Source organism: Oreochromis aureus, linkage group 16 (genome assembly GCF_013358895.1).
Source record: "Oreochromis aureus strain Israel breed Guangdong linkage group 16, ZZ_aureus, whole genome shotgun sequence".
In the NCBI taxonomy this organism is placed as follows: Eukaryota; Metazoa; Chordata; class Actinopteri; order Cichliformes; family Cichlidae; genus Oreochromis; species Oreochromis aureus.
In genome coordinates this window covers 7,352,974-7,368,595 of record NC_052957.1, presented here as the reverse complement: position 1 = coordinate 7,368,595, position 15,622 = coordinate 7,352,974, and the positions used below count along the sequence as shown (strand labels likewise).

The 15,622-nt window shown below is 40.9% G+C and overlaps 1 protein-coding gene across 13 annotated transcripts in view; it reads left to right on the top strand.

Moving 5' to 3' along the window:
- lrrfip1a (leucine rich repeat (in FLII) interacting protein 1a) overlaps positions 1-15,622 on the top strand; it is a 47,669-nt gene that overhangs the window by 22,213 nt on the left and 9,834 nt on the right. For 5 of the 13 annotated variants that reach the window (XM_031726049.2, XM_039600482.1, XM_031726044.2 and 2 more), the window contains 17 exons: positions 3,055-3,072; positions 3,216-3,287; positions 5,703-5,744; positions 6,176-6,226; positions 6,430-6,465; positions 7,314-7,373; positions 7,456-7,497; positions 7,629-7,682; positions 8,916-8,975; positions 10,377-10,460; positions 11,032-11,094; positions 11,712-11,789; positions 13,136-13,267; positions 13,736-13,762; positions 13,866-13,991; positions 14,774-14,845; positions 15,418-15,588. In XM_031726049.2, coding sequence (XP_031581909.1) covers positions 3,055-3,072; positions 3,216-3,287; positions 5,703-5,744; positions 6,176-6,226; positions 6,430-6,465; positions 7,314-7,373; positions 7,456-7,497; positions 7,629-7,682; positions 8,916-8,975; positions 10,377-10,460; positions 11,032-11,094; positions 11,712-11,789; positions 13,136-13,267; positions 13,736-13,762; positions 13,866-13,991; positions 14,774-14,845; positions 15,418-15,588 — 1,188 coding nt within the window. The remainder of the gene's footprint in view (positions 1-3,054; positions 3,073-3,215; positions 3,288-5,702; positions 5,745-6,175; positions 6,227-6,429; positions 6,466-7,313; positions 7,374-7,455; positions 7,498-7,628; positions 7,683-8,915; positions 8,976-10,376; positions 10,461-11,031; positions 11,095-11,711; positions 11,790-13,135; positions 13,268-13,735; positions 13,763-13,865; positions 13,992-14,773; positions 14,846-15,417; positions 15,589-15,622) is intronic. The other 8 variants (XM_031726050.2, XM_031726045.2, XM_031726042.2 and 5 more) reach the window with 6 other exon arrangements.

The window sequence follows — 15,622 nt, the reverse complement described above, 5'->3', positions numbered from 1 at the left end:
CACACACACACACACACACACACACACACACACACACACACACACACACACACACCCCGCTCATATATGCCAGATTAGTGGTCATTGGCAAGCTGGGTTTGGTCAGTGTGTGTGCGTGTGTGTTTGTGTGTCCTTTAAACCTTTTAGCCGAGTTCTAAAGTAGCTTAGCAGGTTGTGCTCTGTGGTCCAGCCTGCAGTGGAGCACTCGTTGTTGTTGTTGTTGCCGTATCGTGGACGCCAGCGATGGGTTGCTGTGCTCTCAGCCACCTTCTGGATTTTTGGATGTTTCCTCGCACGCTGAAGACAGAAGTTAGGAGTGGATTATTAGCAGAAGCTTTGCAGCATTAAACGCGAGGGGAAATTCAAACCTCTGTTGCTCCGAGTGCTCTGAGCTCAAATCTCAGCGTTCTGTCATACCATCAGCCTGCCTTCATGACTGGTCATGGTGTTACCTGGTGACCGCTGAGGGATGCGACCTTTCCTGGTTTCCTGAGGGCAGCAGGACGGCCGGGCGGCGGCTTACCGGAGGGGGGCTGAGGGCTGCCCTCACCAGGCGCCCAAAAACCCCTCCAATTAAGAAGGTGCGCTCGGTGAGTCAAAGGGGACCGGTGCTGGCATGTAGGCTGATTGTGTAACTCGTTTGATGAATGGGATTATGACGGTGCCTGGCTCACTTGCTAATAGGCTGTCCAGACACGTAATAAGAGATAAGTAAGCAAACGAGATCCCTCCAGTCACTTCCTAATCTGATTAGACTGGACATTGGTCATTTTTGTGCAATATTACGCTCTTTGGAGTTCAACTCTTTCATTTTTAGGTAAAAATCAAATTCTCTTTAACTGGATTGTAGTATTGTGATTGCTTTGATCTTGAAGCAAGATCAAAGGTCACATGGTCAGAAGCATCTGAGGTTCTAACAGAGGAAGTTTCTGGAAGATGTGTGCAGAACATTAGAGCTGTGACTCTGCAATGATATGAGTTATAGCGATATTTATAAATAAATCTGACCTTTATAACTCACTTTCACCTTCTTGAAGTTTAGTATGACTTTCCTGAGTCAACAGCATATCTGTGAGGTTATTGGTGTGGGGACGTAGCTTTCCATTTCAGGTTAATTATGAATTAGATGAGGGCAAGAGGCCGTTCTCCATTGATCACCTAAAAGTGCTGCTGCTACTACAGCGATGCAGCGGGCAGAGCGGTCATCTGCAAATCGCTTTGTGATGACCAGAACTGCAAAAGTGGCCAATCCATTTATTGGGCAAGTATACAGAGGAGACAGTGGTAGTAAATCTGGATTAAAGCACTGGGGTAGAAAGTACGTCATTGAGAATGGGGTGTGTTTTTAGTATGCTGTCAGCAGAGTTTTTGAAACAAGTTCAAAAAGACAGCGTGTAGGGTTGTTTTAAATTTAACGGGTGTTGGTCTCACTGGTGAAGGAAGAACGTATGTGGGAGATTTTAGGAAATCTGATTGCAGTCGTTTCTATTTTGTCCCGTCACGTTAACATCAGCAAAACACTCAAAGAATGAAGGAAATTGGAGGCTGCAGAGATCTTTATTTTACTTTAAAAGTTTCCCTGCACAGAACATCTCGAATAACAACCACTACCAAAATAAATAAAGCCAAGGTTAATTGTATTTATCGGAATAGTTAAACTACCTTAATTTTCCGTAATTTCCTCAAACATTCCAAATTTCAGATGGCAACACCCACAAGTGACGCAGCACATCGACCACAGGAAACACTAAGAGGGTCTCAGCCTGCCTGGTTTGATTTATCTCATGGCCTCACAGTGTGATCTGATAATGGGAGTTTAACTTGATGACAGGAAGGAGTTTTAGTTTTAGTCTGCTTTTGATAAAATAATAACAATAATAAAAAATATAACACTTGTAACAAAGGGTTAGGAGCACAGGTTCCTGGACCCCAGAGGGTTTTAGGGGTTTTTGTTTGTTTGTTTGTTTTCGGACACTTTGTACAAGCTGCTGATATATTTTCATTTTTCATCACCAAGAATTACAATGAGTGGGCCTCCACTGTACTGTGTGGTCTCAAGAACTCTGCTGATGATGTCCAAGCAAATATGCAAACAAACAATTTTTGCACTAAGAAATAATTAACAACCAAATATCTTTTCAAATCTGGAAGGTAATTTCAGGAGGATTTTTTATTTTTTTTTACGTCAGCAGACTTTTTTGAATAATCTTCACATAGACAAGCATCATCTTCATCATCCTCTAAGGCAACCTCCAGCTTCCTGAGGGGAAAAACATCCAATAGCTTGGAAAAGCAGTGAGCTTCAGCTGCAGCATTTTGGTGACTACGTAAAACACATACTCCTTGTTTTATCTGTGCATATTAAACAAGCACAGTGTAACTAAAATGGTGATCTTTCACCTGGTTCACTGTTTCCCTTTTGCTTCTTCTTTTTATTCTGAGATGAGTCAAGATGCAGCTCAGGGCTGCACCTTTAATTTTACTGCATATGCATTATGTTTCTGTCTACACAAGCATAAAGTTTATTGTCCTAGGTGTCAAATCTACCTAACCTAACAGGACAGTTTGAGATGTTTTGTAGAGTTACCCAGGAGCTTATTTTTATGTTTTGTTTTGTTTTTTTTTATTTGGAGAACCACCCTGTGGTTGTGGTTCTGGAAGCCCTCTGTACCAGGATCTCTCAAGGTCACGTGGTTTTCTATGCTATGTAGTCTTGGTTACACAGACTATGTGAAAGTGACATTGTGGCACTGGCACAGGCTTCCGTCACTGATACCAACCTTACAGGAGCATGGGAAAATGCTGTGAAAGTGCGTCTCACAGGTAGTTAAATCTCGGGTGAACTTGTGTTCGTGGGTCAGGTCCTGCTGTGCAGCGGGGTTCTTCACATTCCCGAGCCTCATGCTCTTTTTCCTGCGTGCTGTTTTGCTTTTCACTTTCCAGTGTTTCAGTTTTTTTCCATCACTTATCTTTTTTTTATGTTGATTTAATTAATTTTTTCCTGTTTGTTTTTCCGCTCTTTCTCCTCTGTTGCTGTTCGGTGTTGCTGCTTAGATCTTTCAGGTGCAGAAGGTAGGTTTACTCTTCCTCATTTCTACCTTGCATATTTTTGGATTTAATGTGATCGTCCTTGACGTGTTCTTCAGATCGCACCCTGGAAAAAGATAGAATCAGTTACCTGTTTTATCTTGCCCTCGTTTGTTGCCTCTCCCTAGAAATACTATGGCTTGAACACCAAATTAGATGACCGCGTGGACAACAAATGGGGAGATATTGAGCAATGGATGGTAGAGTTACTGTGCAGTGATAACAACACTAACAGATCTGCATGTATTTTGACTTTTTCATGTGCCCGGTCTGTGTTTGAATTCTCAGTAATTCCTGTTGAGCCTTTAAAAAAAAAAAAAAAAAAAAAAAAATTATAAGGAATCAAAGCTTGAACATTAATGATAATCCACTTATTTAAAAAAGCAGGGTGCCCATCTGGCTTTGAATCAGCATGACCATCTGCCCCGTTGGTGTGAGATTGCATGGGATTCACTGCGTTGAATTCACTACTTAACTTACTCAGTATGACTTTGCAGATTATTCAAAGGGTTTGGCACAGCAATGATACTCTGTGTGTAGGAGTAACTGTTTGACTAATTGTGATGTGTAATTTTAGGTGGTAACGAGAATTTATGCAACGGTTTATTGTCAGCAGTATCATAATGTTTCAGTTTGAACAGTGTTGGCATGTGGTGAAAATTGCATGAGTGTCAGCTGGATTACTGTTTGACAGCTGTGGATTTAAAGTGTGTATGGCTGAGCCTCTGTGAGCTTCCTTTTACTCAGGTTGTGTCACTGTGTCAGTAGCCATATTTACATGTGTCAAATTAGAGCTTCACTGTTTACATTGACCCTAACTGAGGTGATCTGACCCTAATGTGCGTTTGCATCATGCGTCAAGCACTTAAACAGAATAAATCATTCTGGAATTGTCCAACTTTCTGGGAATGGTAGAAATAGTAGTTGTGATTGCTGTAAACAAACAGCTTTGTCTGGATTTCTCCTTTTTTATCGTCACCCTGCTGCATCTCATGAGTTTCAGTTTCTCCCCTCTCTCACGTTTGTCACTTTTTGAATGTACCCACATTTGGTTCGCTAAATGGTAACAGACATACGCAGTAAGGATAATCTCACTCTGAACATTGGAATAGGGGAGTTCCTGGCAAAGAATTTCTTAGTCGACTAAACGTGAAAAAGAAATTAGTCTAAAACTAAAACACTTGAGATATCAGATTAAATTCGAGGATTGTTTGATGGTCAATGTCAAAAACTCTCTAAACAACGGCAATTGAAACTATTAATTAATCTGTTCAATACTGAATCTTACTTTAAACTCTGCTTAATTGGGTGGCACCTTGCATTATGAACATTGCATGTTATGCTCCTCACAATGAAGAAGTTTAAAAAAAAACCCACTTAAAATAAATATATTATGATATTAAATACGTTGTGAAAATGTTTTACTAAAAGATTTTCATATATTACTAAAATATGACAAATTAATGTTTGAAAAAACTACTAAAGAATAAATTGCGATTGAAAAGAATAATAATAATATTAACAAAAATATCAGGCCTAAATTAACAGACTTACATTTTTCTACAACTATGTCGAGGCTGCAGCTCTATATAGTAGCAGATGGCTGTAGAAATGTAAACATTAGCAATTAGCAACAATTGCTAATGCTAAGCAACACCTATCTGATTAAGGATTGGTGTAACCTACCTGTCTCTAGGTAGGTTAAGCTACAAATGTGTGTGATAGGGTCAAAATCTTCCAGTTGGTGTGTTTAGGTGAAGCATTTCTACTCCAGTCAGGTTTTTTAACTGGTTACTTGTGTCCATGTAAACATGGCTGTTGTCTTGGTATAAAATATGCATTGTTGCATTGTACCAATGGATTCAGGTAATAAAGATGATGGAGTTTGGATAGTGTTTAATCACATCTGAACCCAAATACTGTGATTTGTTTTACTACAATAAAGAGAGTTTTTTTTTAATTGCTTTTTTATTTATTTGGCATATTATCTGAACTCCAGAGAAAAAACAAAAGGGAGGCACTATTTTGTGGTGCTGTTCAGCCCTGAAGAAGAACCACTTAAGCTGACCATTCCCAATGAATGCACACTTTTTCTTTGTAGACTCCAAATTGAGCAAATAAAAACATAAAGAAATCTGCTCAAATAATCAGCAATGGACTAACAGATATGTTCTAATCCGCATCTTAACGCAGTTAAAAGGTGAAAACAGCAATACAGTTAAATCTAATTTATCACCTGGCAAATACGAATTGCATGACAGATTCCCTTTGCTTTAAATTAACTATCAATTCTTCAGCAAGTAAGCAAAATGTATTTGTATAGCACTTTTCTCAGATAAAAAAATTCAGTGTGATAAAAAATAAAATAAAACACAAGAAATAAAAATATAACATAACAATGTAAAGCAACAGAATAAATGACTTTGATCTCTTTGTGGTGTTTAAATGTTTATCTGTCCTGGACTCTTAATCTGGACTCTTCAAAAGACATTTAAACGCTCAACTGACACTTTCCTCTTTCGTCGTCTATCCTGTTGATTTTTAACATCTCTCTCCTACCTTACCCCCTCCATCCCTTCTCTCCTCCATCTTCACCCCTTCCTTCCCTTATTCAGGAAGACAGTGAGAGGTACTCACGTCCTTCACGGATTCACATGGTTTGTAGTCCTCTCTGTCTGTTTCCACCTCTTCATGCTTTAACTCTGTAATCTATTGTCTTTTACCATGAAAATGTCAGTGCTGGACGAACACAGCACAGAGTAACTAAATTATAAGTTACATGTGGCTTTGTGTTGGTCGATCCAGCAGCATGTTTTCATGACACTTGAAACATGAACATTACTTGAAACAGGCTCATACTTTAGCCAGCTCTCTGTTTTTATTCATCTGAGTAGAGCGCTGAAGGGAGTGTTGGTGAAGTTTTAGATGAGGTTTGTTTCTGTCTTTAGGGTCACACTGAAAACTGACCGTGTGTGTTTGCAGCTCAAGGCCTCCTGTCAGAATCTCATATTTGGAGTCTTTGCAGATGTAAGCCATTGCATTCTCCGAACCCTAACCATCCATTTCACTCTCTCGCCCTCTCACGCAGCTCTCAGACGACGATGAGCGGATGTCAGTGGGAAGCCGAGGCAGCGCCAGGGTCAGTATCACAAACAGCTCATGTAATTAAAAAAAAAAAAAAAAAGAAATCCGAAGCCTCCTTTATTCTTCTCCTTTCAGTTATTCTCTTTGCATTTTCATTCACAAAAACAGACCCTCTCCTCTGGAGGCAGAGTGTCAGTGCTGGATAACTTAGCAAGCTGGTGTTAGTGTGACATGATGATGTTGTGTGTTTTTGTACAGTCTGATCTTGATGCAGTTGGAGCTTATGGTGGAGGGGTAAGAGCTGACAGTGTCTGAACACGTGATGGATGAATTTAAACTGCTTTTCCAGGAGATTTGTTGTGAATTGTTTGTTTTTGACTAACAGTTGGTTTGCGGGTTCCTGCAGGAACTCAAATAATAGTAATACAAAGCATGTTCGTGAGCCAGACATTTGAGTTATAACACACAGATTAGGTTTTATTGTCCATTCTCACTATCCATCTGCCTATTTCTTTACTTTATGATCAGATGTTTGAGTAAACCTGTGCACAATATCGCAAATGATGCATAAACTTTTTTTTAAAAAGATGTAACGTCGAGGGCGTTGTAGGCCTCCTCTACGCCAAGCAGCTGGAGCTGAAGCTTGTTAAGCGTCTAAGCCTTGTAAAACTGCCAGACTATTTAAACTCCACGGCAATTCCCAGCAGGTCCCTGGAAGGCTTTTTACCATTATCAATCACTAACCTCCCAAAGCAATTTCCAGAGTTGCTCATTGAGTTCTTGTTTGTGCTGTTGTAAAGGAACTTTGATTACCTTGGTATCCATTAAGGAGCCATCCTTCTCCAACCCAAACAAATTCTGCACTATTTTAGGCTGTAGTGCAACTTGTTCCTGTGTTTTGTAATTGTGGAAAAATTCTTCTTACTAATCATTCTGCCGGACATACGAGATCCCGGATATTTGGCTCAGTTTATTGGCTGAATCAGTTTTTTATTGTGCCACTAATCGCTGTGTGTTCGGTGTGGAGAGTCATTCGTGCATGAATATTCGGTGTGCTTCTCGGATTGCTTCTGCACTCTCAAACCTGTCGTCCAAACTCCTCAGTGTTATACTTCTCTGCTCTGCTTCTCTTCACTCTCAAGGGCTCCTCCTCACATAAGAAGTCAAAGAAAAAGAAGAAACATAAGCACAAAGACAGAGATGTATGTAAACGCTCAAACTGCTGCACACATGGCACAAACAGAGGTGGTATCTGTGTGTTTCATACTGGTTCTTCCTTCACAGAAAAACGGCTGTGATGACGAATACAGCGTCATATCTGACAGGGTCAGTAGTTGTGTGTCGAACTGATTGTAGCATTCAAACTGATGTGGGGAAAAAGGAAATTCTTATTTTTGTTAAAGTATCAGAAGAAAGGTTTATATAGCACCTGCTCACAACTCTCCTCTTTCTGTCAGAGCTCAAGACTCAGTGATGAAAGCAGAGTGTCTCGCTCCAGGCTAGACCTCACGGTGCGTGCCGTCCACCTCTGATCCATGCCGCCAAACAGCTTTACGCTGGAACAATGAGAGATTTGCTTTTACTTTTGGCTTGATGAGCCAGCTTCACCTGCCATGTGTTAAAACTTGTTTGTGGACAAAATGCAGAGGCAGATTGAGCTGATAACGATAGGTTGTAAAACAGAATGTCACATGTTGCCACGAGGCAGGAAAATGTTTTAGTCATTTTAATGGTCTTTGCAAACTGCAGTCAGAAAGAGAAAAACATTTAAATTTGGCTGATCTACGTGTGCACCTCTGGACCATTTCCAGTGCTGTGACAGGTTGTAGATTAGAAATTGTCCAAATTGAACCTCATTTACATGTGTGAGTGTCAAACTGACCTGACCCTCATGTCACTGCTGTGGGAAGACTGGTCATGACCCAGAGGCATTGCAACAGAAGCACAACTGCAAGCATACCAGTGTTTTGTTCAGACCAGCACAGTTTTCACTCACAATCCACCCTGCACCTCAGATTTGGCTTTTCCAAAAAATAAAATCCTCAAAAAATGAAAGCTTGGTACAGGTGGTCAGAAAAGGGCTTACAGGAAGTGATCTAAACAAAGCAGCTGTACTCAATGGAGAAGGCAAATTTTTTAGTAACACCTTGTAAATAGAATTACTTCTAATAACTGTATTTGTCTTTGAAAACTCCTTTGAAGATTACTGTTAGTGGTCAACTATTACAGAAAGGTAGGCAGTAATAAGCCCGAGATAAAAACCTGAACTAAAACATGACAAACGGGTAACGTTTGTGAAACCCAAGCTGAAATTGTCATTTGGATGTCCCGTGTGGAGCTGCTGATCTTGAGCGTGTGAAAGCCGTGAAGATCGTTCGGATAGCGAGTTAACTGGAAGAGCGTCCAAATAATGGAAGTTATTTTTTGTTCACGATTGAATGATTAGACCAGTAACAAAAAGATTTCCTTCCTCATTTTTATTGTTATTCATCCCCCTCCAAATAACAAAACACGAATTAGGAGCTCTTACGCTTTTAATTAAAAAGCTGAATTATAAACACTACTATATTGTACTGTCTTATTTTTGTGTCTGTTTGGCCACATTTGTATGGGACATGTTAGCTTTCCTTTAAACCTGACAGTTATTTGCTTTACTTTGAACACTGCATGCGTTGGTGATGATGTGAGTTCAGATTTTTGCTGGGCAGTGTTTGATGTTATCACCTGTGCCTCCCGCTTCTCAGAGCTCCAGACTGAGCGATGACAGCCGGCTGTCTCGTGTCTCCCGGTCAGACCTGCAGCTGGTGCGTGGCTCTGCACACCGTCCACTCGCTGTCCAAAGTTATGACTAATAACCGAAGTAGCTGCTGACGGTTTAGTCTGTTTATTTTAACTGAAATATTTGTGTAGTGTGTGGTCTAACAAGTTCTAGTACTCACTGGTGCATGGTTAGATGTTATTGAACTTGCTGATTTGGTGTTGAAGCCTGGGCAGCTGTCTGCCTTTGAATTTAAGAGAAGCTTCAAACATGACTCTGACATTTTTCCTGCAAAGAGTGGTTATACTGTGCAAAACTCTTGAGTCAGCCCTCTTTTTTGTGTTTCATGTTTCTTGGAAAACAGGAAATAGGTGCAGAAATCTATAATCTACAATCTATAAAGTAAAAACAGCTTGTTTGACTTTCAACATGCTTGAAAGTCAGTATTTGGTGTAACCACTTTTATTCTTCAACACAGCCTGAACTCTTCCAGTCCAGGTTTCTTCTAATTTCTTTGAGTAGTCTTCAGGAATAGTTCTCCAGGCTTCTTGAAGGACATTTAAAGCTCTTCTTTAGATGTTTCAGCCTTTGTGTTCTGGTCTCTGTCAAGGTGATCCCCCTACTGCTTCAATAATGTTGAGGTCTGGGCTCTCAGGAGACCAATCCATCACTGATAGTGCTCCACTATGTGTTTTTCTATTCAGGAATGCTTTTACTGCATTGGCAGTGTGTTTGGGATCATTGTTGTACTGAAAAATGAAGCTGTTACCAATCAGAGACTTTCCAGATAGTATTATATGGTGGATCAAATTCTGTTTAATGTTAAATATGGATTCATCACTTGATTACAGATCATCAGCCTTTTCTCACTGTTTCTCTTCATTAAGAAAGGGTTCTTGAGAGCCACTGAGACATTTTCTGATGAGGCTTCACTGAACATAATGTGTTTTTGTGACAAGCTGCTAGGAGTGCCTAAATATACAATTTAAAATTGGCTCTTTGCTAAGTTGTCTGTTACATATAGACACAAAGCTGGTTCATCTGTTGAGTTAGGTGTCTTTTTAATGCTTCAATAATTTCATTTGAAAATGTACAGGCACAAGGACTGGACTGAAAATGAAAGGAAAAAAAACTTCTGAAAAGAGAAGATTATCAGAAAACCTGGAGAACTTTATGCTCATGACAACTTTAAAAATATAAGAATGTCTGGTTCTTTAAAAATATGAAGAAGGCTCAAGACTTTTGCACAGTACCATAGTTCACAATGGTACCGAAGTGAAGTCAAGAAGGAATACTCTTAATTTTGTGTGTGTGTGTGTGTGTGTGTGTACTGCTGCACTCTTTTAAATGCTGCTTCAACAAACAGCTGTGTGACCTTCTGAACCTATCAGTTTTTCTCTCGTCTCCCTCTTATCTCCGCTCATCACTCTTGCTCTCCTCATTTCAGGCTTCTTACGCTTCTTCTGACTTGTACAGCCTCAATGGTCTGTCCTCTTCCAGAAACCCAGGCTCAGCTTTCAATGGTTACCAGGTCTGTATGCAGACAAAAGCCAGACCATCAGAAAGACACACGCACTTAACCCCCCAAAAACAGTTTTCTGCTGCTACATGATCACGGGTGGGACAGCAGGGCTTAAAGTTAAATGTTCATTCATTTATTTCTCATGCAAGCATCATTGTTCCTTCCTTCTTCATCCCTTCTTGCAGTTCTACAGGTCACTCAGTCAGTACAGCCAGGAGCTTTATCGTAGGGTCGGTTCATTTCCAGCTCACCTTTTTCACCGCTACACCTCCCACTCACCTTTGACCTGCACTTCTCCACACTAGCATGAGCAACTGCATCTGAGTTTGTTGATCTTAAGAGCAAAATATTTAAGTTACAGGCTTCCTCACAGAGCACAGTTTGAATCAGGCACTGAAGGCAGCGGTCAGTTTTTTTTTTAATCCACTGAGGAAAATATAGAAACCTTACAGTCTGCTCACACTGCTGAGGTGTGACCCTGAGCTGACCCTGTGTGTGTGTGTGTGTGTGTGTGTGTGCGTGTGTGCGTGTGTGTGCGTGCGTGTGCGCGCGTGCGTGTGTGTGCGTGCGCGATGTCCAGAGCTCCTTATATGAAGACAGTCTGTGCAGTGGGTCGCGGCGAGTCGTCAGCGCTAGCTCTCATGTAAGACGTTGCTGGAATTGTGGCGCTATTTTGATGTGTGGTGTGGTTCAGTTTGATGTGTGTTTAAATTAACTTGCATGTGCCGATATGGTCTGGATGGATGTTTCTAATGGTTACCTGAAAGGAGAGTGAAGCCGGGTGAGCCGGTGGATGTAAATCATCTACAGTCGCAATCTGGCAAATGATCTGCTTTCTAAAAGGATTCGTGCATATGGCATGGGTATCGTTTTCTTGTTTATGGGCAGTAGTAATTAATATGAGCTCACAGACACAACATGCATTTATAGTTTTTTATAGAGCAGCGCATACATGAATTAGCACAAAACTCAGAGCTTAACAACAAACTGGACACAGATAAGAGTAGGAGGTACAAACAAGTGAAGCGAAGCAGCATTAACAACAAATTTTAGTTTGAGACTTTTGACTAAAACATCGTTTAAGTTTAGTCATCATTTAGGATGCAAGTTTTTTTCTGCTGCATGAGAGATGTTGAATATGGTAAAGCCTGAATCCTGAAGTATAAAAGAAGGGTAGATGCATGTTATGTACTAAAGGCACCTTGTGAGTGTGTGCATGGTAGCTGGTGACAGAAACATGACAACATTTTCTCTCTGCAGCCTTTAGAGTACACTAGTTATCGCAGCTCCGGCTCCAGAGCCTCCAGCAGGGCCGGGTCAGCCCGTACCAGCCCAGTGGTGAGCCCCTCCTCCCCAGACACCCTTCTCCTCATTCTGGAGTTTGAAATGATTTAGGCTGCATGCCATGTGGACATAGCATTAAATGACAAGATGCTTTGGTTGACCCATCATGCACTTAGCCTGAAACATTTAGCTCACGAGTCACTATTTGGAGGATTTCTTCACTCGAAGTATGTTCAGACACACATAAAAATATTCACCCTTTACAGGCCTTACTCCTCCTGTTTCCATCAGCTCCACACCGTGTGCGAGGAGGTGTACTTGCAGTCAAAGTGAGCAGGGAAAGTGGAAAATAGCTCAACCATAAATAAGAGCATTTTGCAGTAATGACTCTCACACTGAGCTAAAATCAGATTTTTAAAAAAAATATTATTTATTTAAAACATTTCATGTCATTTATCCTGGGAATGTTGATGTTTTATTTTTGGCCTGTGTTTGCCAAAGTTGGGAAAGAAGTTTCTACCAGCTCTGCAGCACAGATGTGACCCGCAGACCATTTTTGGGTGTCGATGGCATAAAGAAGATCCAGAGTCTGTGGGAAAATCTCATGGCACAGTGTCAGATGATTTTTCAGATATTTCTAACTCTCCTAGCACTTAAACTATGTTGAGTATTTGATCTGAATCACAGTTAACACTGTCTGCAGATATCTCCAGCATGAAAACATTCCAATGCTCTGTATGTAGAGTATAAACAAAAAATCACTCCTGATGAACTTGTGGATCATAGCTGCTAAATAGATACCATCAAGTTTGCCAATAATGTGGAGATGAACTCACTGCAGGTCACAAAGGATAATCCCTTTCATGCCTGAAGTGTGAGCTTGGTCCAGAGTGTGTGATCATCGGAGCAGTCGAGTGAGCTTTGGATCAGCTGCAGAGCAGTTCCTGACTGGGACCATCTGTCACCAGCTTGCAGCTGCACAGAGTACTTTAAGTGAAGCGTTTTAGTGACAGAAACAGTCCCACAAATGTTCCTCTTTTAAATTAGTGCAATCTAACTTATCAGCCACATCTTTATGTAGCAATGTGCTGCAGAACATGCAAACTTGTGTAATAACAAGTTTGGGTTTTTTTGCACTTTTGGACAGCACAGTGATGTCTGTGTTTTTGTTATCGCCCCTTTTTTCACACATCCAGGTTTTAGAAAATAGGAAATGAAAGTTAAATACACTGATGAATAACCTTTACAGCACTGATGGTGATTATTAGTGGTCATTTTCTTCTGTTTTAGCCCCTGCTGTACTTTTTCAATTATTACTTTTAAAGTTTTCTGAAGTCTTAACATTCAGTGAGTGTTTGGCTTCTTTGTTGTTGTGTTGTGCCCCCTGGTGGCCGTCGCAGGACAATTGCAGCTCTGTTGCCAGTTTTTTGAGAAGCAGTAGCAGTGGCCTTCCCAGGGACCTGGACGATGTCACTATTCCCGACTTTCCTGACGTGAGTCGCTTTGCACCCGCAGGAGCCCGAGGCTGTGATGTGAGCTGAGTTCCCGCCTGATTTCTTCTATGCCGCCTTTTTTTTTTTTTTTCCTTTTTTTTAAACTAACTTTGTTTATTATTATTGCAAAGACAGCGAGCGCTGTTAACTGGGTTTATGTCCGAGGTTAATCTGTGTTGAAACTGCAATTTCTGTGTGTGCAGTTGTTTTTCTTAACGCAGATCTGCTGTTAGTTTGATATTTTGAGAGAGCTTTGACATCACTCTGATTAATCATTTGCACGCTGATACAGAGATGAATTTCTGCTTGTGAATAGATGGCAGATTCCGGTCCTTGGAGGATTTTGTGTGGTGTGTTGCTTTTTATCAGCAGATGTGAAGATAAATCACTGCTGCAGTAGCTGCAGTGACGATTGTGGGACTTCCTTCCTCCCTCAGTTCATCCTCTTGGCCCTGTGGCCTCTCATGAGCCTCTGATTCCTCTGACTGTGTTTATCTTTCTCAACAGGTGGAGGACAGAGATTATCTTGAGAAGGTGAGAAATGCACTTTTTAAACAGTCATGGAGAAGACTGAATGCTATTCTTACAATATGTTTGGATGTATTTTATTTTATAAATATCTTTTTCCTTGTGTCAGGGATCTCGAGCAGCTTCAGCCTTAACAGCAGGCACGCTCACTTCATTAGGAGGGTCGTCCTCCCGGAGAGGAAGCGGAGAGACGGCTTTAACTGTAGACGCCGAGAGCTCTATACGAGAAATCAAGGTACAGTCCTGTAGACAGAGAGCATTGTGCTAATAGCAGGGATGCTTCAAAACAGTAGCTGAACCAGTGTGAGAACCATTTGTTATTGATTGTTATTGTTCAAAGATAGTTTGAAACCAGAAAGACTCGTGTCAGGATAAATCAAGAGCTTTTTTTGCATTTAGCAATCAGCCAAATTTTTAAGACAAAGTCTTTATTTAAACTGTTTATTTAAACAGCCTCTAAAAAAAACTTAACTCAGTTAGTAAACGCTTTTTTTTTCCTCTAAAGCTAACTTGGTGCTGTACACCAGCGGTCCCCAACCTTTTTTTGCGCCACGGACCGGTTTATGTCCGACAATATTTTCACGGACCTTTAAGGTGTCGTGGATAAATACAACAAAATAAAACTAGTACCGGTACCAAAAAAAAGATTTATTCATAACACAAGGGAAAAGACCCAGGGAAACGGAGTTAACGATAAAAATGATAAAAAAAAATAACCATAAAAACCCTGAAAACTGTAAATTTCACACGAGCCTCAACTCTTGTGGCCCAGTACCAAACGACTCACGGACCGGTACCAGTCCATGGCCAGGTGGTTGGGGACCACTGTTGTACACAACAACCGGGCTAGCTGTTTTGTCAGTCTGTGCCATATTTTTACCATTCTCGTTGTCTTTGCGAAGCTGTCCTCTCACAGTGTTAACTGTTCCCCAAACTCTCTGCTTCACCTTCACTGCTGCTGTCACACTGTGCATCTCTGCTCACCTCTGCTGCTGCTGCTGCTGCACTCTTTACCAGGAGATTCACGAACTGAAGGATCAAATTCAGGAAGTGGAAGCCAAGTACACTCAGAACCTAAAAGAAGTCAAGGTATAAACCTGAGAGCCTTCCATACTGTTAACTAACGGGTTTGTCTCCCCTGACTTGAACTGGTTATTGTGGTTTTCTTTTTGCTTTTATGGCACACTGGGTTGAAATTCTTTCCTCTGAGGCTTCTGTTATACAGATCAATAACCTGTGGAGAGAGTGTTCAATTCTTCCTCAATGAGTAGGAGTGAAAGGACTCTAATAGCAGTCCTTTCATGTGGCTCAAAAGTGTTTGTTGCATGCTATAACTGTGATCTGCATGTGGTCTTCTTTCTTTCTTTTGATGTGTGTGCATGCATGTGTGCTTAATTTCATTTTCACTTACAGAAAGTACATAATTCAGACTTTAATCTAAATTCATTAGTGCAGTTTTATTAGCACAGTGCTTATTCATCAACAGCGATCTCATGGAGTGTTACATAAAATAAAAATACTACATATATATAATGGTGCCCGCTGAACAGCACATGGCGACGGTGGGGAAGAAGAACCAGGTTAAGGGTGTGCCAGCCACCTGCTGTTACCGGTTGGAGCTAGCAACTGTGATATTCCTCTATCCTTTGTCAATGCATCAGGATGCACTAGCAGAAGTGGAGGAGAAGTATCGTAAGGCCATGGTGTCGAACGCTCAGCTGGACAATGAGAAAAACAACCTGATGTACCAGGTGGACACGCTCAAAGACTCACTCATGGAGCTTGAGGAGCTGCTAACTGAGTCACGCCGAGAGTACGAGGAGAAAGTCAAGGTACGACAGACTGTCCTTAAAACTGCCATTAATA